The sequence below is a fragment of the Bacillus rossius genome, chromosome 7 (genome assembly GCF_032445375.1).
Source record: "Bacillus rossius redtenbacheri isolate Brsri chromosome 7, Brsri_v3, whole genome shotgun sequence".
Taxonomy (NCBI): Eukaryota; Metazoa; Arthropoda; class Insecta; order Phasmatodea; family Bacillidae; genus Bacillus; species Bacillus rossius.
Window position 1 is genome coordinate 57,633,564 of NC_086335.1, and position 27,070 is coordinate 57,660,633.

Sequence of the window (27,070 nt, forward strand, 5' to 3'; positions counted from 1 at the left end):
TTCTAGCGCGAGGAAAGAAGCAGTTGATTTAATGCTGCGGCCACGTAGGAACCATAACCTCCAAAGTTAAATGATCTAAGTGTTTTTTTTTTCCCCTCCGGGAGATGTGTGTCTCCTCCAAGTCGGGGGCATTCTTGGGCGAACTGAATGTCCGGCGAATCGGTTCGAAATTGCCACTTCTGGAAGCGGGTAACTTCCCGCAGGGCGTAACTTTAACTCCTAGCTCACACACCGCCCCCCTCCTTTCACCTCCTGCTGCTTCCACCGCGGATTCTTTCCAACCCCCTCATACTACCCCTGTACTACCTTTCCACCCCCTCCACGCCCAAACCCCCCCCCCCCCCCCCCCCCCCATGCGCGGCGGCTAGGAAGTATTTCTCACTCGCCCCGACCCCATCTCTCCAGGCGAGAAGAGACTTTGGGGCTTGCGCTCAAAGCCGCCCTCGCGTCCACCAGGTATCGGGGAACGCTCTCCTATTCCATTACCCTTGAGCCTCTGTCTCACAAGTGCCACGCTGGTTATTTCATTGCCTTTTCGTCGCTGTTATTTGACGACTTTTTTCGATAAGTATTTATCACGATGGCTCTCTTGTAGTTTATCCTTTGTCTCGAAATTTCCTCAACAGATATTTACTAATACGAATGGGCGTGTATTTTTTTTTTTTTTTTGCAAAATATTTCGAGACTAGATGAGAGTTAAAGCACTGTAGCATCGTCTGGTCGAGATTCTTTCAGGTCGACTGTCTACTATCAACACACTTATCACAATGTGTCATAATTCGACCGAAAAACACAGGCCGTAGGTTTATCATAAAAAAAAATATGTATATATTTATAAAACGACTTACTGTCTAAATTGCGTCCCAAAACTGATATATAATTTTGAGGTTGGAGCTGAACCATCGGTTTATTGCAAAAAAAAAAATTGGGGAAAGCATTTGAGATGTAACGCTAATCACTGGATAATGTTAAGCTGAATGGATCTCTAAAACAACCTCAAATTTTGTCGCTGTCGTAAAATATGTTCATTGAAATAATTTGGGGGTCGGCTATCTCCCGTATTTTCTATGACAATGTGACTGTTTGTCTTCTTTTCATTTTGTTCATAACTTGAACATTTCTTTCGCCAACGTCTCCAGTCGGGGAATGAAGCCCGTTCCATACTTACCTCAGCCAAAGACGCAGCTGTTGAATTTCAAGTTCTGTGGTTCGCCTAAAGAAAGATATGTTATGTTTAAATATATGTCTTAAAACCATGAAAATGAAAATATTTTAGAGGGTTTTTTTTTTCAGACAACCTCGAAAAAAAAACATTTTTTTCGGAATAAATCTTCATATCTACTAAAAGGGTTTTACTTGACTTCGTTTATAACATGTGTGCAATTGGACAGTCAATTCGACATGCCCAAGCATCTTTGAGTATTTGGAATGCATTTATTTCTTTAGTTGCCCAATCCTAAGCGGACAAAAGGAGAAGTGACTTTCAAAATTTAGAAGTCAGTAAATGAACCGACGACCTTTATTATTTTGATTACGCAAAGGACAGTGACGTTGGTAATAAATAACTTGGAATAAAACTGTGGTACGCCAACCCACTTTTGCACCTCTAAGCAGAAAAAAGATTTGTCTCTACGCGGCTTGTTAGCGTCTGCAAGGAGTCGTTTCCGCATTTCTCCAGATCTCGGGGAATTCAGACGCTTTTAAAGTAATCTCCAAAAACGTCCCTCTTCAGTTCTCGCCCCCCCCCCCTTTTTTTTCCCCTACCACGTTCTGACACTGGCATAATGAAGTGACGGGGGAGGGTTGGGGGTGGGATGGCGACACTAATTGGAGCATACTTTCGCGCCCCAAGTCAGTACGTCATTTTAACCGTGCTAAAAAAAAATTCATTGGGGAAGGGTTGTGGGAGAATGGGGAAGAAATGAAGACGAAAAGAGCGGGCGAGATGAAGAATTAGTGCCTGTCGCAATCATGTCGCCCTCCTTTTTCTCGCTTCTTACGACCTCGCCAGGTGACAGATGTTCCTTCTGGACTGAATTTCATAATACACAGTGAAAACGTTTGAATAAAGCTGGAATTTTTTTTTAATAACACGGCTTTCTTTTTTAATTTAAAAAAAAAATTAGTGAACGAGAATTTTGCCGCTGCAGAACCAAACAACAAAATTTTCCACAACAGATATTTTTTTTTTAGGGGTTTTTAAAGAGTACGAACCATTCCACGTTATAATTTTGTATTACATTAAACAGTGTTAAAACCTGTAGACTTTTCGAGTAGCTTAAACTTCACTACATTTAACATATGTATTCTATAAGTTATACTTAATTTACTATGAAATGTGCACTTTTAACTTTTTTTTAACACTCAAACAAGAAGAAGAACGTGGATTAAAGAACTGAAACTTTTTTTGTTTAAATGGAATGCCATAGAATACTTCACTATACAGAATGAGTAGGGACATGCATAATTCTCGAAAAGATCTCGAGGCTAGCTGAAAGTTAAAACACTGTAGTATCGTCTGTATATCGTGATTGGTTGAGTTTCTTTCAGGTGCGTGTCTACTGTCAGTACACCAATCACAGTAACTCAGTGCGGAAGAAAACGTGTCCTGAGTGGCCCGGTCAAATGTAACGACGGCTTCTCTCGCAGACGGCCACCAATCACAAGGAAGAAACCGCTGGTGCGGGTATACTTTGTTGCAGTCTAATATGCGTCCAGATTTTTTTCGCGAAAAATGCCTGCCCCTAAGAATGAGTCTGAATTCGACTTACAAACTTTGGGTACAGGTCCATAACGACAAAATAGGTTGAAAACATGTAGGTGTACGAGTTATGATCTAAAGTTCCTCCAAAGGCTGGTATAAATGTTTGAAGTTAGGACTGAACAAAATTTTTATTGTAAATCATACATGCACAATAAGCGTCTGGATTGTGTTTAACTGAACGAAGTTCTACAGCGACCACGAATTTTGTTGCTTTCATGAAATTAATTCATTTAAATAATTGTGAGTAGCAAGTAACATGAATTTTTTTTTTAATAAATGTGTTATTCCTAATAATTTCTATTAAATCATTTTACGACAGCGTGAAAATTCGCTGTGGTTGTGAAACTTCGTTTGTACCTAAAATGTTAAACATCTTTAATCCTCTTAGATAACTCTCCTAACTGGTATGTAACAAAAAAAAATTAAAATGTTACTTTCTCAGCTAATTATGCATAGTGTTTAATATGTATAATTTTTTGGGCGTAAAACCACTCAAACTTTTTATACACGTTTACCAGCATTTAACGTAAAAACAAAATAATGATTTGAAAATAAACATACTACCTTTATTCAAGTTATATTTTCCTTGGAGTAGTTTTACATTACTTGGTATAATAATATTATTTAAAATTTATATTTCACCTTGTGTGGCGCCCACTTTTCTTTAGTGTTTCTCACTCTTAGTTTTCAGCACAGAGTTTAAATTTATCTACCTGTGGATTTTTTTCTAAGATGGCCATTAAATAGTGGTTGTTCACAGTATTATTAAATTTGACGTCATTGTTAAAGAGAAAATAATAAATCAATGCTAAACGAAATTATTATTTTCAGAAAGAGGAAATGTTTGTAGCAGTCGGCCACCATTAAAAACAAAGCATTCCATTAAACTATTTACTCTACTCGAAAATAGACCCATTTTTTTTAACATAAAAAGTTTGTTGACAAAAATAGTTGACACTAAGATGGCGTCTTTCAGTTTCATCTCTTTAAAAATAAAATTAATTTAATAATAGGAATCAGATGATGACCTTGATGAAATACAACAATAAAATGTGTTTCCAAAGTTATCACACACACATTAAAACAAACTTTCATTACATAACAAAGTTGGTTCTAAACCATTTGTGCTGCACGACATGACATTTGGCAACAGAGCACACCGACACAAGGACATCGATAATGGCAGAATGGTACAATGGAAACGGAGTTCAGTCTGAACGCACACTGCAAACTAAGTATAAGAATAGACCGTAAAAAATAATGGATTCATTTTGTGATAGGCTAGAATCCAAACTCGTTGTCCTTCACGATGCTTAAGGTGATTGGACCACAGTTTGCCTGAATGGACTCTGAGCCAATGAAAAACCCTCAACTGAAGAAATATCGAATTACAAGCATTCCGTTTAACAGATGTCATGAAATGTGTGGTTTGCCTAAGTACGTATATGATCGTGGAGTATATATACTATGTCTATAGGTAATTGAAACCGCGAATTTTTCCAGTTGCTAAGTTTAAGACACTTTCAAATCACTCTTTACGGCATCGTCACAATGTTTCAACACCCAAACCATGGTGTCAATGGTTCCTGACCTCGCCTGGTGTTGGTTAATAAGCATTCATTAGAATTCGTCGTCGTTAAAAACACTTTCATAAAATACAGTAATAACATGGGAATGTCATCTTGGATCGTCAGTGCCGTCAAGTGGGGATGTGTCTGATGGCGTTACGATGGCATGCTGCTATTTACATCTAATCAGTAGAGACATAAAAAATTCGCGGATTCATTTCGCGATAGGCTAGCATTAAAACAACTATACCTTCGTACCGCTTATGCGATTGGTCCACATTTATCCGGGGAACTGTGAGCCAATGGGAAACACTAAACCAAGAAAGTGCCGAATTACGGACAGCCTAGTTGAGACGTCTCACGCGTCAGTAGCCAATGAACAGGTGTCATTTTCGCGAGTATTTAAAGGACTGTGGAGTCTACCCTAGAGGTCAATGAATCCGCGAATTTTGCAGGCCTCTACTAATCAGTAGGGACCGGAAAAATTCGCGGGTTCAATGACCTCTATGATGAACTCCATAGTCCTATGTACACTCGTTAAAATGTCACCCACTCATTGGCTGCTGTCTTGTGAGACGTCCCATCGTAGCAGCCTGTGATTCGATAAAGCTTTGTTTGGGTGTTTCTCATTGGCCCAGAGTCATCCAGGTGAGTTGTGAGCCAATAGCAGAGGCAGCACTGAGGTTTAACTATTTGAATTTTAGCCTATCGCGAAATTAACTCGCGAATTTTTCCGGTCTCTACTAATCAGGGTGCCCTGCTGCATTTGACGCCAGTAAGCAGCGTCTACGCTGTTTATTGTCGTGATTTATGACTAGCGACAGAATAAATTAGCTTTTTCTTTTTGCGAGAGGATAAAATGCTCATACTTATACTTTTGGACTGCTTCCGCGATTGGCCTATAGTTAGAGACCGGAAACATTTTGGGATTCATTCCGAGATATGATAGAATCAAAAACACGTTTACCTTTATGCAGCTTCTGTGATCCAGTGAAAAATAAAAAATAAAACAACAGAATTATCGAATCGCAGGAATCCCAGTTGACAGGTCGCACAAGTCAGTAGCCAATAAGCAGGTAGCGTTTGCCCGAGCATGTAGAGGACTATGGAGTCTATCCTGAAGGTCATTGAACCAGCGAATTTTTAGTATCCCTTTTGATAGAGACCGGAAAAATTCGCGGGTTCAATGTCCATCAGGATAGACTCCAATATCCTCTATACACTCGGGCAAATGCCAACTGTCCATTGGCTGCTGACTTGTGAGTCGTCTCGACTGGATGGCCTGTGATTCGACACTTCTATGAGTGAGGGTCTCTAACTGGTCCTCAGTTCTCCAGATTAACAGTGAACCAATGGCAGAAGCAGCACTAAGGTATAATTATTTGAATTTTAGCATAACACGAAATGAATCCACGAATTTTTCAGGTCTCTACCTATTGATAACACGAGTGGTTGGTTTAGCAACGTTTTTGTACATTAAGTTCAAAAAGCTTACAATTTATTCAGATAATTGACTAACTTTGTTGTGCTAATGTCGGCAGGTTTTAAAATACTTCACCTAAATCAACCTAACCGTTGTGGAATCAAGCTAGGCATATTTTATTTTTTTTAGCTGATAATCTTTTTCAGCTCTACCTTTCACTAACATACTAATAATTATTAAATGTAAATATAAGTAATTAAAACACAGCAGCTAGTAGTGACTGATCTCACGTTCACGGGTGTTCAAGTCACCTCGCTCGCGATAAAGTCCAAAAGCAGTCTTATTTCTTCTCTCCGGGACTAAGCCGAGATAAACTTCACGGGAAGCTACTTCCATCCCTGCTCGCACGACCCTTGCGTGGAAGGGGGGGTGGGGGGTCGAGAGAGGGGACTTTATAACGCCCGCGCCTTGGAAATGAATCGCGGGATAAGAAAGTGCTGGAGAGAGGGGAGGAGGAGGTTGGAAAAATAAATAATTCGACGATGAGACGAGGAGGGGTACGAAGCGTCGCGTAAGCTAGCCCAAGGAATGAAATTTCGTGCCTTCAATATCTCGAAGGAGAAATCCGCGGAGCCCCCCGTCTTGCCGGGAGATCTTTGGTCCAGGCGTCTTTTCATCACCACCCCCCTCCACCCCTCCCCTTCGTCATCCTCCTTCGCCGCGGGTCTCGCTAAATCCTTCTCCATTCACGCATCGAGGGCGAGAAGTCGACGGGAGACTGCAGCGAGCACCGGAACAGACGGCGAGCCAGGAAGTGCGCAAGAAAAGAGAGAGGGAGGTGTGGGCGGTAAAGAGGAACGGATAAAGATGGCGGAGGAAAGGGATCCGAGAGGGCCGCTGAATCAAACACCAGGACGTCACCCCTCCTTGAATGGTCCAAGGCAGAAGGATCTCTGGCCGTGCGCGGTCGTCCTTATTGAGTAACTACCGTTCCCCCCCCCCCCCCCTCATCCCTTTTGCGGAGATACGAGGGCTTCCAGAATACACGACCCGAAGAGAGAAAACGTCAAGTCTACAAGAGCATATAGTCTTTGCGTCGCGCGTATTTTTCACTGCAAAACTCTGTCTGTCAGTCACATACTTGACGTCTTTTTACTTCAATAACGCTTGCTTGTACAGCCATAGAGTTAACTGTAGTAATCTACACGATGTCCCATAACTCAACGTCGAGCCAATAGGCCAAATTTAATCACGGTTCTGAATTTAAAAAAAAAAAACACAAAATTCAAAAGATGTAGTTACTGAAAATGTTTGTTGAGCAAACATAAGTAACCCTACTATTGATAACTATTCAAAATCAAATTCAAAATGGTAAATTGGGGGGGGGGGGGTCAATTTATTTGCATTACTTAGGCGGCAACAAATTTTATTCGAGAACAATTGATTATTCACATTGTAAAAAAATACTTGCTAATTTAGCAAGTCATATGCTTTAGTTAGCAATATTTTTTTCAAATAACTTGGTATGTTAGCAAAGTAATTTCCTTTTGCAGAATGACTATTCAAATTTACCTTATTAAAATTTTTATGCCGCAAATATATACAAATATTTTATTTTCCTCCAAGTTTAGCATGTTTGATTTTATTTTGAAATGATATTTATTGTATCAATGTTCATGACTTCGTAGCAAAAATATCTTTCAGTCACAGTATAATTGGTGCCTACAACTCGAAAACCATGACACTTTATTTTGTTATAAGGTAGATTTCGAAGAAAGACCACCCACTGTAACCGTTACCATGGTGTGACTTCAGTGCCACGCTCCACATACCCATAACTATTATCAATTCAAAATTGTATATACAACTGCTGGAATTTTCCACAAATCAATTCGAAACTGACACATAGAACATAGTAATGGAAAATTTCGGGCGATACCAAAGATGTAGAAATGGGAATTTTTTTTTCTGGAAAAAAAATAAAATTCGCTATAACTTCCAAAATATGACAAATATACTAAAAATATAGTGTTTAAATAATTTTTTTATACGACCAACCCTAACTGTAAAGGTTGGAAACAAACAGGGGGTTAGAGGACAAAAACAAATTCACAACTCCGTTAGTAATGGATTATTTTTTTCCACTCAGCTATCTAACTTTATCGTCTAAAATCCTTAGACCGCACCAGCAAGTCGGAAGAGGTTATTTAGGTATGAGACAGTAGGTGTATTTTGTCACCTAGAGCGTTTATTTGTTTTTTTGACGTGACAACGTCTAATAAATCGATGAACGCCGGCTGCACGCACGAAAAAGTGTACCGTTACGCTCATTGTTCCGTTACGCTGTGTCCCGTTACGCTCATTGTACGCTTGCGCCGCATCTATCTCTCTTCCACTCAACTGTTTATAAAGTGAAGTGAAAAGTTAATGTGGTTTTCATTGCTTATTACAACAACAATTTCGGCAATAAAGGTTAATTATTCTTGCATTTTAAAAATCTGATTACTAGTATAATTTTAAGTATTTATTCTTTTATTATTAAAATAAAAATGATTCAATTTTATTCATAAAAGTATGCAATCATTTCATCAATGTTTTGTTATAACGTTGTCACGTTAAACTATCGTCCGTAAACCGACTTTACAGACAACCATTTTTTTTTTCAGCGAGGTGAGATGTGTTACGCAGCCGCGGAAAAAAAAGGGGAGGGGAGGAATTGCCGTTTTGATGCGTCGGCAAGCTTCTACGACCGACGCCGTGTATCGCGTCCATCTCGTGTCTGCGTGTGACGAGTGCACGCGCCTATCAGCGGCCGTGACTTTCCCGCGCCGCGAGCCGAGGCAGACGGTGTTGCCAAAATGTTAACACTAAAAGTATTACTTCGTAAACCATTGTTCATTAAAGTAACTTTTATTATTGACGTGATACTTTTTTTAGGTGCTATCGAAAAAAAATACGATTGTAAATTTTTACGATGCGCGCGCAACATGCACAAAATGAAAAAAAAAAGTTAAATACAAAAAAAAAGTTACGTATAAATAAAAATTATATATGTGCTTTTAAATCTTATACTTTTGAGATTGATATTGATATCATTAAAAACATTTATTTACTGTGAATATTTGTGAATAAATATTGTTTTTATAAACTTCTTCAAGCGTATTTGTTTAAAGTGATGTTTTCATATGTTTAATTTTAACATTTGCATTTAAAACATAATTAAAATCTATAAACATTTAACATATTTTTTGATTATTTATTAATTAAAATATATCTTTATTATTTCACTAATTAAAAATATAAATGATTTCATGCGTATGTATTTATATTGAATACTGAGTGTTTACTTAAAGTTTTGAATTTCATTGAATGTATGCTTTAGCGACCGTGTTTACAATATCACAACAGTCCTTTCATTATTTTATTTCTATTAATTATTTGCATGCATAATTAAAGTTAGTTCTTTATTACACCAAGTAAGTATAACTTCTAACGCGCGTAAATAAGTACTCGCATAAATTCTCCCCCTCCCCTTTTTTTAACACTTAAATCAATGCTGAGCAGACTTCCATTAATATCCCCCCGATAAACTTATTTGAAATTCGGAAAATAAATTGCAAGCTTGAGTATGAATTTCTCGTCGCTAAAACCCGCAACGCCACGGCTAACCTAGAATATTAATATTTTAAAAAATGTTAACTACTACATAATGTAAACCAACATTTTTAGTTACGCTAGCAGCGAATTGATTATTGGGATATTTACCTATCTTTGAAAAATGATCGGTTCTCGCAAGTATAGATCTGTTCTTGCAGATTTTCTGGTCCAATTTTAATGTTCGTATTCAGTGTCGCACGCGGCCGGGTGAATTGCGGCCAGTAACCATACGGTTCTCTCTGTGCGCTGTGTCGCACCGTGCGTTCCGTTTTGCACTGCGTGTGTGCGCGCGCGCCTTACGTCTGCACAGCACACAGATCATTCCGTGAACGGTATGCGGTCACAGACCTCATGGAAGCGCATGGAAGCCCGACAACGACGAGTCGGTTGCCACAAGATTGCAAACACATAAGTACAGCGACCCAGGACAAACATAGCGACGCACGGACAAACACGGCGATGAAACACAACGGATAATTCAGACCAACGTAACGTAATAACGACAGCACGGATTTATTTATTTTTTTTTTTTTTCATCGCTGAGTTTGACTTTATGTCGTTGTGCCATTATCAATTTTAAAAAAAACTGCCGTGTATTTATTTACATTCATCTGAACATGACAGAACATTTGACAAATCGTACGTCAGTGATGGTGGTCATGTTCGTGGGATTATGATGTATGTGAACCGATTCTTGTGTCATTGGCTCGCTATTTGCCAGCGGGACCATTAAAATCAGCTGTCTGTTTACAAACGGTACTCCGAAACACAAACATTTTAGTATAATATTATTATTCAAAGTAAAACCTAATCTCACGCGGAACATTACTCAGATGCACCACTAGTGAAATAGCAAACACACAATGAATTGAAACTCTGGTACAAAACTTGCTATGATATTTTATAACGCAAAAGCACCAGCACTAGATCCAAAATTAATCTACTCATTCATTTCACTCCAGGCTAGACAAAACTATCATGTGTGTAATAAAAAGTATTTTTGTAATACCCATTAGTCGATAATACGGTCACATCGTTGTGTGGGTTACGTGTGATTAACTATTTACTCTCCTTATTTATAACTGTATATGGGTCGTCGAATGCATGTCAAACCCACTGTAGTCCAACCTCAACGTAAATCAGATGTATATGTTTTTTAAAGCCTACTTTGCAAAGAAAAAATACGCCGAATAATCAAGCCCCAGCTAAAACGGGACCCGAAACCGTTCTCAATAATTACTTCAATTTTTTTTTTCGAATTAAGCTCATCTACTTAACGGTTTTCAATTCGTAATTCCAGTCACATTACAATGCCCAGTTTAAAAAATTAAGATTATAAAATTGTGCCGTGTCGCGTTAGTGAACACACAAAAATATTTCCTGTACTTTTACAAAAGATTTATTTGGAAACTAGTTTGCCAAAAAATATTTTGTAATACCACAAGAAAGATATGTAACATGACTATGGTTATTTTTGCATATTATATGAAATATGTTTTTCGAGTTTACTAAAATAGGCGCATGCTTTTATATTTTAATTGATATTACATTCAAGCATAATTTTTTTTAACCTGTGGGAAAGATGTTCAAAAATTCAATACTTGTTTCATTATGCTTATAAATGTGCGCAGTTAATACTGGAAAGCTATTCAGGGAAAGGTTTACAAATAAATGTAACTATTCAAGGTACTTGGACAACACAAAGCTTAACCCAGTATTCCTTCGAACACTATTTTGTTGTGATACAGTCGTTTTCATGTAAACGTACACATTTCCAAATACCTGTAAGTTTATATTTCTACCTACCGAATTCCGGTATACCGAGAGCTAAGATTTTACACGTCGACGAATTAATAGGAACCGGAAAAATTCGCGGGTTAAATGACGTGTAGGATGAACTCCATAGTTCTACGTACACTCGGTCAAATGCCACCCACTCATCGGCTGCTGTCCTGTGAGACGTCCCAACGTTGCAGCCTGTGATTCGTATAAAGCTTTGGCTTGGGTGTTTCTCATTAGCCCAGAGTCATCCAGGTTAGTTGTGAGCCAATAGCAGAGGCACCACTGAGGTGTAACCATTTGTATTTTAGCCTATCGCGGAATGAATTCGCGAATTTTTTCCGGTCTCTAAGGACTTGATAACAATCCGTGTTCATGGAAGTTAGCACGCTTCCCGAACACCTCGAGGTGTGAGCGGTCTCGCGAGGACGTCAGTCGGGAAGACGTCCGCTGCCGTAGCTCACTCTCGTGTCAGTTGGTCAATATCCCGAGTCCGTCGGAGGGTGGGGGTAGCTGGTTGGCGGGGAGGGGGAGAGACCAGCGCGCTAATCGCAAACCCAACGGGCAGCGGGTGCAGTGCTTCCGTCCCGCGAAGCACTCCGTCTTGGGGTAATGATACCTTCGCGTCCAGTCGCCGAAGGACATTCGTCTCCATTACCGGCACGCGATTCCAATTCCCGTGACAGTTGTCGCCCCCCTACCTCCCGCAGGAACCGTCCCTCGATGACAGCGGCAGCTACGCAGGAGTGACGCCTCACGAACATGCCGCCGGCTAAACTTTTTTTCCAAACACGTGACGAACCACGCCTGCACGGGAACTCACAGTGCTGGGCGGAGCTTCAGAGGAGACCACGCGGTCTGGAAACTGCTCGAGATAATTCGAGTCGTATCTGTAGAGACCTGAAAAAATTCGCGGTTTCGATGGCCTTTCAGGATAGACTGCGCATACCCCTGTACACCCGGGCAAATAACTCAAAGTTCATTGGCTGCCGACTTGTAAGTCGTCTCGGCTGGTTTGTCTGTGATTCGATCCTTCTTTGGTTGAGGGGTTTATAACCGGTTGAAATTCGTCCAGATGATCAGTAAGCCAATAGGAAAATTATCTAAGAGGTATATGTGTTTGAATTCTAGCCTATCACCGAATGGATCCGCGAATTTCGCAGGTCTCTACCGGTATCTGTTTTCGAAAAGAATCTAAAGATGCTCTGAAGGCTGTTCGGTTTCCACATTAGTTTTAAACTTTTTTTTTAATAAGCGTGTAAAAAAGCCGTGCGTTTACAAAATAATATTTTTTAGGCACGAAACATCCGGTACAGATTCTTGAAAGCACCCAAGGGCATTGTTTTACACCGTTAGCTTCGTTTCTCCGCCATCTATTGTTACCTTTGGCCACTCACATCTCACAGTTGGCATGTGCAGGACGATAAGTCTACGCCCCAGTTCAGAATCCTTGCGCCAAGAGGCGATACCGCGTCAGAAGCCTTGCGTTCTGTGTTGGGTCCGCGTCTGTTAAATGATGGTGCGCCCGAGATTCCGGCGTGACTGTGCAGCCATCTCCAAGGGCGACAGGCAATAACTGTGGATGGCCCTAAGTAAATGCTGTGTCAGAACACGAGCACTTCAGTTGTAATATCGTACCTATCTCGAAGATGGCTGAAACAAGGCGTGCCGAAACGTCGTGCACACCCGTCAAATTGCACAGAGTTGTCTTCAAACTCAGAAGCCATATTTAATATATGTAACTAATAGTTTATTTGAACAAGCGAGTATTATACAATTTTAAAAAAAATTCTCTTTAATTTTTTGAAGATTAGTAGGCGTACATGTTACAAATAATCCGGGATTCTTCGTAAATTTACGTGTTTTGAGTTCACTTGTTTTTAACATGAATACACAAGAATAATTTTCAACCATTCAGAAACTTTTAGGTCCACAGCAAAAAAACACTAGTTGCGTCCACGCGCTCGTTTACATTGTTTACAACTTGCTCGGAATGGTGATTCCTACGAAGATCCAGCTGTATGAAATTACGACGAACCCTTCGTTTATTTATTGAGGTGCATTATTCGTTGAAAATTCTGTGACTTGCCTGTCATTTCTAACAGTGTATCTTTATCACTTTTGTTAAACATAAAATGTGTACTTCTATGGCATTAGGAAAATATTAAAATGAAACATTTGAAAACACATATTATAACACTAAAAATATGTTTGCACATTTTTTTTTTCTTAAACGACTGAAATAATTCTGTAAATACGTATATACGTAAAATAAAAGTATTTTTGGTTATTTAATTAAAAAATTTGCAGATTAGGATGAATTTACCAATACATTAACTCAGTACTTTCCCTTTTCCGTTTTCAACTCACTTTCCAATAGTGTGTCCGGCCAAAATCCCCAATAACGTGACGACCAATACTCTCTCCCATAAATGTATATACATACGTATATATGTGTATGTACCTATATATATAAATTTTTTTCCCGAATTATCTTGTCGCCAGGAACGTGTCATAACTTACCATTGTGAGCCTTCTGCTGATACTTTTCACACCCCCTTTCCCCCTGACAGCACCTCATCAAAAACCCTCCCCTCTCACCCCCTCTTCCTCAACAAGGTGAACCTATAAACCACAGCATACCGAACCTCCCCCCTTCAACCCCATCGTGTTTAATTAAATCTGGCACGCAACAATTCCATTAACACGACGTCCCGTCATCCATTAGCGATATGGCCTCTCGGGCAGATAAAAAAAAATAGAAATAACCTTTCGCTTTTCAATTTCAATAGTCGTGGATTCGTTGTGCCGGGGGGGGGGGAGTAGGGTTGTTTGGCTATTTGGATAAGTTTGATGAAGTTGTGACTTTCACGTTTCTCTTAAGATTAAGTCAGTCACTGTGTGATTGTGATGGACGCTCTCTCGTTTATGAATTTTACCGTCATGATAATTATCAAATTACACTCGCTCCCAACAACGATGTGAAGATCGGATTTTTTTTAAATTTAGTTTCTTGTTATCTGAAAGGGTTTTTTTTTTTTTTTTTTTTTTTTTTTTGCAACGGGGCAAGTGAATTTTTGCGAAATAATGTTGTATATGTGCCATTACATGTATTTTATCCATAATTTTCCACCTGATTATTCATTGTGAGAAAAATTCTAAGTAATACTAATCTTCATAATTTTTGAGCTGATTCTAATTACATACATTTTGTTACGTAAGAACTATTAATGGGCTGAATCCTTTTTTTTTTTTTTTTCTCCAAAATCCAAATCTCAAGTTTGATTCTAGAATGACTGCTTCGAATTTGAATATTTGAATATCAAATGTTAAGAGTCAGGAATATAATTATGTATGAGCAATAGAACGAGGTTTCTAATAATAGTTCAACCCATTTAATTGTTTCGTATTTGTTTATGATATAGGTAAACGATTTATGTTTGTGTCACAGCCGTTCCTTGCGTGCGTGCCAAACATGCGTACTGAGAGCAGTCTAGGTGATTGCAAATAGGCTACAAACATTTATTTGACAACATTTGTGGAGATAAATAATAAGGTCCATGTTAACTAAAAATGACCCAGATTTTGAATTTCTAAATTTACCTTCTTCAGATATTTTTCCTTCGAACTAGCCTCCTCTTTTCTCGAGCATAAAATCTTTTGAATATAAAATCTTTGGAATACTTCATACTAGGTTGAATTTGTGGTTTCGGGAAACTGGATGACCTCTGGTCCCCACAGCTAGCATGCGTAGCGGTAAAGTGCTTTCGAGATCATTAACCAAGTTGTAACCATCAACTCCAAATTCGCAGTAATAACCATTAATTCGATTATACTCACCCACGAAAATGATATGGGGGGATTATTTGTACGCCATTCAAAAAATTATATTATTAGTGTTGTTTTTTTAGCTGTCCTGAAACTTATTATTATTTATAATTTTAAGAAATGTAGATGTAATGAAAGTTTTCGGGCAATAACGTTTGTATTAAACACAACAAAAAAAAATTGTTGTGTTACCAGATGAAAGCCTTCCTTAAACCCACACAGAAATTGGGGTTTTCGCGTGTAAACGAAATATCTTGTTTACTGCCATCCAGACGGTGTCTGGCAAACTCTTCACGAGGATAGATCCGAGCTTAAACGTGGATTAAAAAGAAAGGTTTCCCTGAGCTACGAGATTGCGTGGATCTATTCGACCATGCGTGTCGTCTGTGTGTGTTTTCCACAGCTCACTGCTGCTGTAACGCAATCAACCAGAAAATTTCGTTTTGGTCTGGTTCCCATTTGCCTTGTAAATTTTATTTGATTAGCAAACAGTTTTCAATATTTCGAAAGAAAAATAAAGAACACATATTTCAGTCATTACCATGATGCAGCTTCCGGATTTTTTTTTTTTTTTGTTTGTTTCATGGTCCCTAAAATACAAATCACCGTCATCTCAATAGTTTATGTATATTAAACATGAATAACACATTTTATGGACAAGATTACTGTTGTAATTTTACAAAAATTACGTTCAGAATGATACATAAATATGGAGATGTGAAATCTCGGTGGAGTCTGTTAACGGACATAATGAGGCTTAATTATAGTTTTTTTTTAATATAGAATAGCGTGTGTCTTATCTTTTTTGTGTGTAAATAATCTATATCTAATAGAGCTTTTCTTAATTTTTAATAACTGAAAGGGAATCGTAATTGACGTACATATTCTCGCTGAAATAACAAAATGTATTAATATTTATGCAGCTGTAATTTATTAACTTTAAATTAAGAGCCTGGCTTTTTCACAACCCAGACATTATCTTTTTATTTATTCCTTTATTTATGGGCCTTAGAGAGGTGTTTTTTATAACTGCAACCCTTAGCTCAATGGACAAAATTACGTTTGTTTAGTGCTTGTATTATGGTAGTAAATGAATATGTCATTTTGCATAGCACAGAAACTACCTACCTGCACCAGTCCAATGCCAAGTTCGTGGCCATGTCATTCCTATCGAGCAAATTGTAGAAACTCTACGAGAATGCTGGACAATAAATAATAGAAAACATTAGAAACATTTAGGCTACATGGGATACGCGAAATGTGATACTTATGGAATATTCAAGAACATGTATGATGCTTTTTTTACATTATGTTTCCAGTACGTACCAGAATTTTCTAGAATATTCCAGAAGTTTTCATTATGTTCCATAAGTTTCCCTAAATTTACAAAATAAATATTTACTTCAAAATGTGCCTGCACTTGTGATTTATTTTCTTTAATAGTTATCAAATATTTGTTAACTTTTTAACCCTTGGATGTAAAACTTTTCAAAATACAGAATGTTCGTAAAAGAATGACCAAATTTCAGTGGCATAATATAACAGTTTAATTAGACTATTTACAACAAATCATAAATCAAATTTAAGGTAAACTAACATAGTTTTTCATAAAAATTTTGTATGTGTGCACCTTTAGTTATACACAAACATCCAACCTAAAGTCAAATTCTTCCCAAAATTTGGTTAACACATCCGGAGTAATAGAATCAAGAGCCTCTTCAATTCTGTGTCTCAACTCTGGCAAATCGTTAGGTAGTGGCAATCAAATCATTAGTTAGACATGATCTTTTATGACTCCCCAAAGAAAAAAAATCGCATGGAACGATGGTCAGGTGAACGTGGAGGACAGCGAAAAAGAGCTCTGTCGTCTCGACCATTACGACCAATCCAACGGTCAGGGAATTCCGACTTTCAACCACTCTCGTACAAAAGAACTCAAGTTGAACTGAAATTACAGATTTCCTCTTACCAAAACGCTTTTTCACTGAGGGGTCGCCATTTTGCGTAGGGTGGCGCTGCAAGCGAGAGAACAACAAAGCACCACTCACGCAAGCGCATATCTAAAACTGTTTTGAGTTACTCTTTTAATTTTGACGCTGAAACAAAAATGTGTAACTCTTACAGTTGATACTATTAAAATGTATAACTGGGAAATTTTTTTATGGAAATGCTTCATTTTTTTTTTTCAGAAATAAAATTGGCTGGTAAATTTGCAGTTCCGTCACAGCTACAGGGGGCCACTCAACACTCTGCTCTGATGAGCGGGCGAGAGACGCTTTGACAACAATTTCCATTCTCTAGCCGCACCACGGCTCTTAGGCCGGAAGGGCCACGAACGACTATGTTGCCGTGGAAACCAGATTAAGCTTTCGAAAAAAATAACTCTGTTTTGTAATCACGTAGTTGCGATAAAAAAAAAGGTTTGCGGAACAAAGAATGTGACAAAGCAAACGAAGTAAATAAAATTGGACGAACGCGGACTACTAATTAAAACATTATTTTCCATTTATATATACATATATATCTTTGGAACACGCGTTAGTGCGAAAATGAAGATATTTATGTGTTGCAAAGACCTAAACCACAACACAGCGTGAGGAATTAATATTATCTCGCGAGAGCGTATTTCCCAACACATTTCATCAGGCTTCCGTTGGTAATGGGCGACATGTAAAGGACTATCACTTTATTTGGTGAACTTGTTATCTGTTTGTTCGTCGGAAATTTTTATTCCACTTTGGCAGACATATATGTCCATTTAATAGGTAAATCCATTTTTTAAATACATATGTACGCGACGTTCCAGTGTGTAGTATCCCCTCACAAGGAAAAAAAATTGCGTCGCAGTAATATGGTTATGCGAATGGATAGACAGGATTTTAAGTGTATTTACAAATCTTTGAAGTTATTGGAATCAGCTTTTTTTCGCCAACATAGTCCACTAGTTTGCACGCAAATTCTATAAATATAAAAAAAATTTAATAAACATTTAAGTATTCTGTTTTACGATTTTTCTCGTTTCTGTTAAAGCAAAAATATGAAGCAGTAACTCGGATTTTTTTAAATTCACTTTAAACATCTCACGGTATTGTTGAACGTACAAGCAGGCCAGGAGGTCTGGGGAAAAAAACTAAAAAAAAAAAAAAAATTAGATAAGTTTTGCAGTAAGAAAAACTTTCCTAGCTCACTGCTGCAATTCACATTCGTATCTTTTAACTAATGATAGATGTACGAAAATGGAAAGTCTAAGTGTTAGTTCCAAGTGACATAAATTATATAAATAGCTAAGACACGCGCTTATTTAAGATGCACTAAAAATAGTTTTTGGCCGCCACAATTTTTTTTTATAATATAAAACCTTTATTATATTTTTTTTAGAATAAAATCGTCTGAACCAACTTTTTATTAATCAGAAACAAGGATTGTGATTTGCTACTTCGTAATGTTATTTATGGCTTCGATAAATCGTTCTGTATTATCACTGTTTAATTTTATTGAAATAATTTATTTGCAATCTGGTACGCACGAATCGTTAAATAAACATTCGTTGAAACTGGTTATACGCTTGAAATGTTGAAATGAATTTCAAAACAAAACATGCAACAATTTAAAAATTGTTTTTTAACAGCATATTAACGATTTGTGATTTGGCTAATATTTTGCGAGCTATTACCAATTATTTTCATCCGATTATAGTCAGCAAAAATAATATGCTGTTCCCTAAATTATATTTCCTTAGCTCCAAAATATTGGTTTCCATTTAATAAAATTATATTCCGTTTCAGTTTTCATTAACACTTTGTCTTTCGTGCTACTGATTAACAGTATGAAATAAAACTTTATTTGAATAACTAGCTTATGATAAAGAGAAACTATAATATTTAATAAAACATTAAATTGTAACTGCAACATTTGCTCAAATTACAATCTTAAATGTTCTCTATATTCCCCAGTATTTTTTCTCCAGTATATATTACAAAATTAATTAGTGATTACATTTTCACATTCTATTTAAAATATTTTCATTAGCGTTTTAACTGAAGGGGACAACATTATTTACCTCGAATAATCCAAAACCGTAGCTAAGTGAAAACACGTACCTCCATATTTTAATATATATATTTGTAAACTTAAAGAAGTTATATTTTTTTCGTAGCACTGAGAACATATTTTTTTAATTATCATTCTATGGTGGTCTATAAGGAACAAGTTGGTTATTTTCGGATTATTATTTTGTCATTTTAAGAAACTATCCCAATCATAGTACTTAAAAGAATGTAACTACTAAATTATTTTTGTGAGAATGCCTTTAACGAAGAATATGTCAAAATAAATGTTTTATCGCTTGTTATTTTTTTGACGTGATAACGTCTTATAAATCGATGAACGCCGGCTGCACGCACGAAAAAGTGTCACGTTCCGCCTGAGCCGAGCGTGCAAGAACCGGCCAACCACCGTGCGAGAAAATCTTCTATAATATCAAACAAGTTAAGGCGGGCTTTTTAAAAGCAGCAATTTAAAAATTTTGATTTATTTGTCCAATTTCGTCATTTCAAATTAGCCATTTATTGACATTGATTTGATTTCAGTTTATTTCTATAACTAATTGTTCGTGATTATAATTAAACAAATTATTTAAATAAAATTTGCAAAAGCTGTAAATAATATTTGAAAATTAAAAAGTATATAATTTTTCATCAATGTTTTCTTATGACATTATCACGTAAAATTATCGTCCGCAAACCGACTTTACAGACAGCCCCCTTTTTTTGTTGTTTTTAATCGTATTATACTTTAAAGTCGTTAATTCGTTTACTTAGAATGTAGCTTTATCTCGCTCTGTCTGATATATTTAACACACATACATTTAGTTTCCTTTTTTATCATTGTAAGACATGCTTTGGCATGAAATAATTTTAAATAATTTGTAATGGGTACAGCAGGATTTTTATAAATATTCTTCTTTCCAAAAAAAAAATCTTATCACCTTAATTTTAAAGCCCAAAATTAATTTATTTTTAATAAGTAATATATTGTTATCAGTGGTGGAGGATTTTTCCACATTACAAAAAAAATTCAATTTTGACGATGTTGGTGACATGCTTATATCTCAGAGACTAAATGTAAAAAAAAAATTGTCCATGTTTTTTTGTCCATGGTTTGTTATTCATCAGTTAGTTAATCTTCCAATTAAAAATTTAATTTGTAATTGAACACCAACACGCGCGTCGCAGCAGATGTGGCTGGAATGTTTTTATCGAATGATGCTTCAGTACATAATACAGCTGAATCCATGCGCAATGACGCCATTCCCGTGGTCGAATGGAAATCGAATGACGTAACCATTTCCGATTTTCACAGTAACGATGAAGCACGTCACATTTACGTAGAGTTTAATCGATATTCGCAATTAAAATACGCGGAGCTATGTTCGGCACAGGAAATGATAGTTTCTGACCGTTAGTGTTAATAACACCTACGGTAGGTATAATGACGAAATCTGTCGGCCGCAAGTCAACGCAAAATTGCAAGTACGCAACACGGAACAAACGCCAAAAAAAAAAAATCAAAGCAGTCGTGAGGACTGCCGACAGAAGTGAAAACGTTTTCGCAATTTTTACGAAAAAAATTATTATCACACAGCAAATTTGTTTTATCGCGTTAGTAAAATTACTCCTACATTACTATAAAATACGCATTTCATAGTAATTGTAGGTATTAAAAAAATTATGTTCTTAATTTTTAGGTTATATTGCTACAAAGACTCCGTTTTCTTCGTTATTCAAACTATATATCTATATGAGAATATTAATACCTATATTTTATACTCACTTTTTACTGCACAGTAATCGTATACTTAAGATTTAATAAGTTATACTAATAGGAACATATATAGTGTTATCGTTAGCACGGCACGTGACCATGTCGATGGCGACTTACATGAAGTTACTCCCTATCCAAACCTTCCCATAGTAGTTGTCACTTTTAAAACAGTAGTATTAAAACATCAGCAACCCTATAAATTGAAAATTTAAAACTATAAAAAAATTTCTTCATATGGCTTCTTTTCATAAACACCGTTTATGTTGAAAAAAAACGAGTGAAATACTTATTAAATATATTTTAAAGCTTCATTTGCTTTCACTGAGCAAAGCTAACCAGCGTAAAACGTGATTCCAGTGCATATTTGCATTAAAACCGAAACATTTTAAGAAATCGGAAAGGGTACCTTTCCAGTTCCTACCCAGCTACACTAGCGCCACCAAAAGTATGAAAGGTACCCTTTCCAAAGGGGATACTATTCAGCCCCCCCCCCCCCCCCCAACCCATCACGGTATTGCTTGTACCTTTGAATATATATACTGTATAGAAGTCGCGAGTGGATAGGATTTACTCTACGTTTTTCAGAAGCGTATGAGAGCAACTTGGGAACTTCACCGCTGCAGTGCGCTGCCGTAATTCCCTGTATCGTTTTAGGTTGTTATTTACACGTTAGAGAGCAGCACTGTCGCCCGCTGTCATTCCCCGCACCCCCCACCCATCATTCACTGCAGCTCAAGGTCGTTCAAAGTGAGGGGGAAGGGGTGTTTGAAGAGTTCGACACTTGTCCGCTAGGGACCACCACAAGTCGATGCCCTAGAGATGGTGGCGATTGCGGCGGTGAATTAACCAACTACCTCAAAACCGTATTAGAAATTTTAACCTGGGCTGGCGACTTCTATACAGTATATATATTCAAAGCTTGTACTGCAGTGCAGCAAAAACCGGTTTGTTCCAGATCCAGCTGTACGGGTTCAACGCCGAGCTGTACCACAACATGTCCGAGGCGCAGCACAAGTCGCAGGGCATCGTGGGAATTTCCCTGATGGTGCAGGTGAGTGCCTCGACGCGAACATTACCGCACAGGAGGGAAAAAAAAAGTTTTGCGCACGTTTACATCATTTCGATGGACGTGGCCACGAAATACCGTAAGACAAGAATTAGCTCTTGCAAGCCTTCAAGTTCCCTGTTCAGTTCACAACGGAATATGTTAAATGGCCAATTGAAATTAACTTTATTCTAAAAATACACAAATATATATATGTACGAGAAACACTAAGGGAAAATTTCTATATATTAATTCAGTATTGGTGGACCTATCTTCGAATTATGGCAGGGACGGATGACTGAAAGTTTTGTGTGGTATGGAATACCTTCCAATGGGAAGTACAAGTTACAATAATAATAATAATAATAATAATAATATCCACTTAAAAGGTTATTATATCGATTTTCTGGCTCAAATTTTTTTTATGAAAATTTGCACTCAGAACAGTAGCACTAAAAAAAATTTGTAAGATTACAAATCATTACAAAGAAAATCGATCTATCCTTCAATGGTCTAGAGTAGATTATTATGAGAGACCTAAAAAAAAAATTCGCCTATTCATTTCGCGATAGGCTAGAATCAGTGGAACGGGCCACGGTTGATATGAAGGGCCAATGGAAAAAAAAAAAAAAAAACACTTCAACGAAAGAATTATCGAATCAAGAGCATCCCAGTTAGCAGGTTTGACGAGTCAGCAGCCAATGAACTGATGCATTTTGTCCGTCGGCATAGAGGATCGTGGAGTCTATCGTGAATTTTTTTTTCCAGTCTACAATTATTATTGTTATAGCTCCCTATTTTTTTTAAATAAAAGGGGGGGGGGAGACTGTGAGGGTGATCCTCCCATTTCACTGCCACTGCGACCAGGCCCACCCTGTACCGCCCGGGGTCCCGGAATTAACGCACGGCAATTCGGACGCTGGTGATCGGTTTAAGGCTAATGGCCGCGTGAGATCGGTCATGTGTTTGATATAAAGCCTCCTGCCCCATCTCCCCCCTTTCCCCCCCCCCTTCACCCTTGTCCTGACCTAATCTGAATTCCCTCCCCCCCTCCCCGCACCACCTCTGCCCAATTCCCCTGCCAAACAACCGCCTCACCCCACCCCCCACCCCCCCCCCCCCCCCCCACGCGAGCTACCGACTGATCGCCCCATCGTGTCCCGGAGATCAACCCCCTACCCCCCTTTCCCCCGCGGCCCCATCGACGCTGGCATCCGGCGGTTGTGTGATTCCCCTGGAGGAGGGGAGGGGGAGGAGATTCCAGAGCTGCCTGCAAATCACAGGTGCGCTGGAGGGTGGAAGGGAAGGGGGGGTTGTCATACACCCCCCTCGCAAGCGCATTAAGGGGGCCCGTCTAGTCGGGGTGTAGGTACGTGTGTCGGCGAGGCGGGATGATAAACGCGACGCTCGCTGGTGCTTCTGGTGCGGTATCTACTCTGGAACTGGCGCGCGGTCTTCTAGTCGTGGACAGGACGAACATGCAATATACAGCGGTGACCGTAACATTGTACGGCGGAGAAATAAAGATAAAGGTGTATGTAATGCAAGTGCCTCGAGTGCTTTCAAGAATCTGTACCGGTTTTTTTACGTCTAAAAGGTTACTCTGAAAATACGTCTCTTGGCCATTTTTAACTCTTCTAAAAATACAATTCAAAAACTTAATCCGGAATCAAAAGTACTTTTCGGTCCTCAGCGAATGCTTAAATTGTTTTCGTAAACAGACTCCACTCGGATATCTTGAGTTGTTTTGTAATCGCCTGGTTTTACCTGAAGCTCTGCACACCGTGTGTGTGCCCGGGTAGGCGGAGCCCTTGACTGCCGTCAAAGCGCACGGCGACAGGTTGCCCATGCAGACAGCGGCGGAAAGACCATCCAGGTAGCCGTTTCTCTCTGAGACCATGTCGTCAGGCATCAACCTCGTTCGCCATTTTAAGTCATTTTAAAATTAAAAAAAAAAGAAACGTGAGCGATCCTTTTTGTACTCGCCAGTCTAACCTCGTTAACGAGCAAATTCGCGTGTTCTCATTTTGCAAATATACTTATTACAAAGAATTCTAAAAAGAAAAAAAAAATGCCGATCATGATAAAACCACATTTTCTTGATGCGAATCACACACAGTTTCCGCATCCGCCGCTAGAATTCGTTGCCGGAGCAGCTACGTCCATTATAGAATCATTCGTTTCGCAGAGCTTAATTTCGAAATACGTAATGAAACGACTCCCCTAAAAGCGAAAAAGATTTGAAAAATACTAAAGCGCTGCTTTGGACGTGATTTCCGACAATGAATTTTTTAAAATACCGCCCATCTTGATAAAATTCATTAAACAGTTATTACTATGAAGTTTCTTTTATACATTTGTGAACTTTGGTTCGTGCCATCCGCCACAGATGGCAGCACGGTGGTTACACATTTAAATTCCAGGTGACTTACGTTCTTGAGCAGTGGTGTGTTGATTGTGTCTCAGTTTATTGCAGCCTCTAGTGTTATTTTGTTCTGTAGATGTATTTATTTATATAAGTGAGTGTTTCTATTTTTTTTTTCCTTAGCTGGATACTTTTCTGTTTATTTTTATTATTCAAATAGATCTTTTTTTTTCTTAATTTTTTAAAGTGTTGTTCTCATTAGCATTTATCCAAGCTTCGATATTATATTACATAATAGATGAAAACATGTAAACATCGCGGGGATAAATTCGAGAGGAAACGCGAAACACAAAGAGCGCTGTCAGAACACGTCCACCAAGAATAGCCCTCAAACAAAGGTAATGAATGACAAGGAGATGAAGTAACCGTCACGGCGTGTGGGACAGGGCCCAGACAACCGCCGACAAGAAGTGACGATCGCCGAGGCAGCCGCGCGGGGCGAGAACAAGCGAAATAGGCGAGGAAGGTGGTAGGGGAGGAAGAAAAAGGAACGAGGGGAAAGAGATGATCGCAGGAACAGAAACAAGTATGCTCGCGGAAGCTATTCATCACTTTTCACGACCTCCCCTCTTCTTCGCACGACGGTGGAAGGGGGGTGGGGGGTGAAGAAGATGTCAGGTGAAGGGAGGGGGAAAGGGGGGTTAACTTCCTCCGGCCCGTCAAGACCGCTCCCTGGACGGGCAATACACCGGAACAAACAAAACACACCGAAGAGAGAGAAGGCGCCTGCCCGGGTTTACATAATCGTACGCTCGGTTAGGGGCCGCCGCCGCCGTGACTTCCCCCTCCCTCCCTTCCTCCCTCTCCCCACCCCTCTCCACCCCCTTCACCACCAACACGCCGACAGACTCCGTGGCCGGTAACCAGAACGCCGCAGGAAACTGCCGGCGCTCGAATTTGCATAAGCTGTTCAGCATGCGCTTTGTTCGGCAGCCGCCATGACCCCTACCCCCTCCCCTCCTCCTGTACCCGGCGCGCGCGCGCACCTACGCCCCTAGCGCCCTTCCCCCGGAGGAAGCCAGTCGTCAGGCTGTGTTGGGAAGGAGCGGCGAGAACAATATGCTCGCTTATGAAACCAATTTCCTTTTCAGCCCCCCCCCCCCCCCCCACACACACACACACACACACCTCGCGCCAGATGCATGCATACATGCCCGCCGTTCGGGATACTTCCGGCCCTGCTCCTCTCGAAGAAATTCCACCCCAGAAACACTCTTTCCCCCCTCCCCTTCCCCGCTCCTTTCCCTTACTTCATGGACCCAACCACCCGTGAGTTCTCGACGACTCACGACAGGTGGGTCGCGTCTTGGAAGATTTCCGGGTTTTTTACGGGTTAATTTCGTAGAATATTTTTTATCACCAAACTTTTTTTTTTTTTGCGATGTCAAGACGCGAGGCAGCGGGGTAGAATAACAAGGAATATAAAGACGTCAAGATTTTTCTTATAGGCCTACTCCCGCCAAGTTATATCATATCATGACGCTAAAAATAAAAATTAAGTATGAAAGTTACTTCATATGAGAAACTGTCCCTGAAAAAAAATTACCTCGTCTCCTTGAACCCACGAGTAAATGATTGAAAACAAAGTTTTCAAACTTCCGCCGCCATTTTCTGATAAATAGAGACCGGGAAAACTCGCGGTTTCGTTTCGTTATAAGCTGAAATTAAAATACTTATTTATTTGAACTGCTTCTTCAACGATGTATCGAATCAAAAGTTGGCCAGTTGAGAAATTTTACACGAGTCAGCAGCAAAATGAACAAGGGGCCTTTTTATTTTCCATAGTATCCAAAAGGATTGTTGAGCCCATACTGAAGGTCGTTTAACCTGCGAATATTTAATATCCCCCGGGTCCCTAGAGATAAGTTTTTTTTTTTTTAATTTTCCAGGTTGAAACGCGTCGCGGTGGTAGCAGGTACCGAAGTTTCGTTCTGCACTGCAGAACACATCTTCAGGCCCGCAGTTGATCGTCAACACTTAATATGGCTGCTGCAATGCAGAACCAAACGTCGGATAATACCATCACTGTGATGCGACCCAACCTCGACAGCTAGGGTAGTTTAACTGAAAATATCTAACATACAAGGGATATTCGTAAAGTAACCTCAATTTGGCTATTTAAAAAAAATTTAATTCACTTCCGAGAAAAAGTTTTTATTGACAGTTTTAGTAAATTACAGACCTACTTTACATTTTCACGTAGGCCTAATCGCCATTCAGTTCCAAGCATTTTTTTTCGTAACGCTGCACCAGTTTCTTATAATCACAACTTTTCAGCAAAAAAAAAAAACTTGCGAAAAGTTTATATATATATATATATAGGTGTGTGTTATGTAATGCGTGACAAATTATTTAATTGCGAGAAAGTGTGGCCGTCTCCACTTCATGCGCCGGTAGTTGGTTCCTCCTCCGCTGATTGGCTTCCGGAGCGGCAGCGCTGTTGTGTCGCGTGGACAGGGGCGTAGCCAGGGGAGGGGGGGTTTAGGGGTTTAAACCCCCCCCCCCCCCTCTTAGCACCAAATCATTAATTAATTCCTTATTCATCACTCAAACAAATTTCATATTAAAATTAATAAAAATTTTACCATTACAATATTTAAATTTAAGTACCGAAAACTGCTAAAATAGCACTATTTTACACCTTAAAATCCAAATTTTCCCGTGGGAGGACCCCCGGACTTCCTCGCTTTAATACGGGGGGGGGGGGGGCCCATGCTTCTTAACACCCCCCATACACAAATCCTGGCTACGCCACTGC

General features: G+C 39.0%; 1 protein-coding gene across 2 annotated transcripts in view; it reads left to right on the top strand.

Moving 5' to 3' along the window:
• The window catches only part of LOC134534113 (carbonic anhydrase-related protein 10), a 477,139-nt gene that overhangs the window by 312,176 nt on the left and 137,893 nt on the right, over positions 1–27,070 (top strand). For both annotated transcript variants that reach the window (XM_063372174.1, XM_063372175.1), the window contains exon 5: positions 21,798–21,893. In XM_063372174.1, coding sequence (XP_063228244.1) covers positions 21,798–21,893 — 96 coding nt within the window. The remainder of the gene's footprint in view (positions 1–21,797; positions 21,894–27,070) is intronic.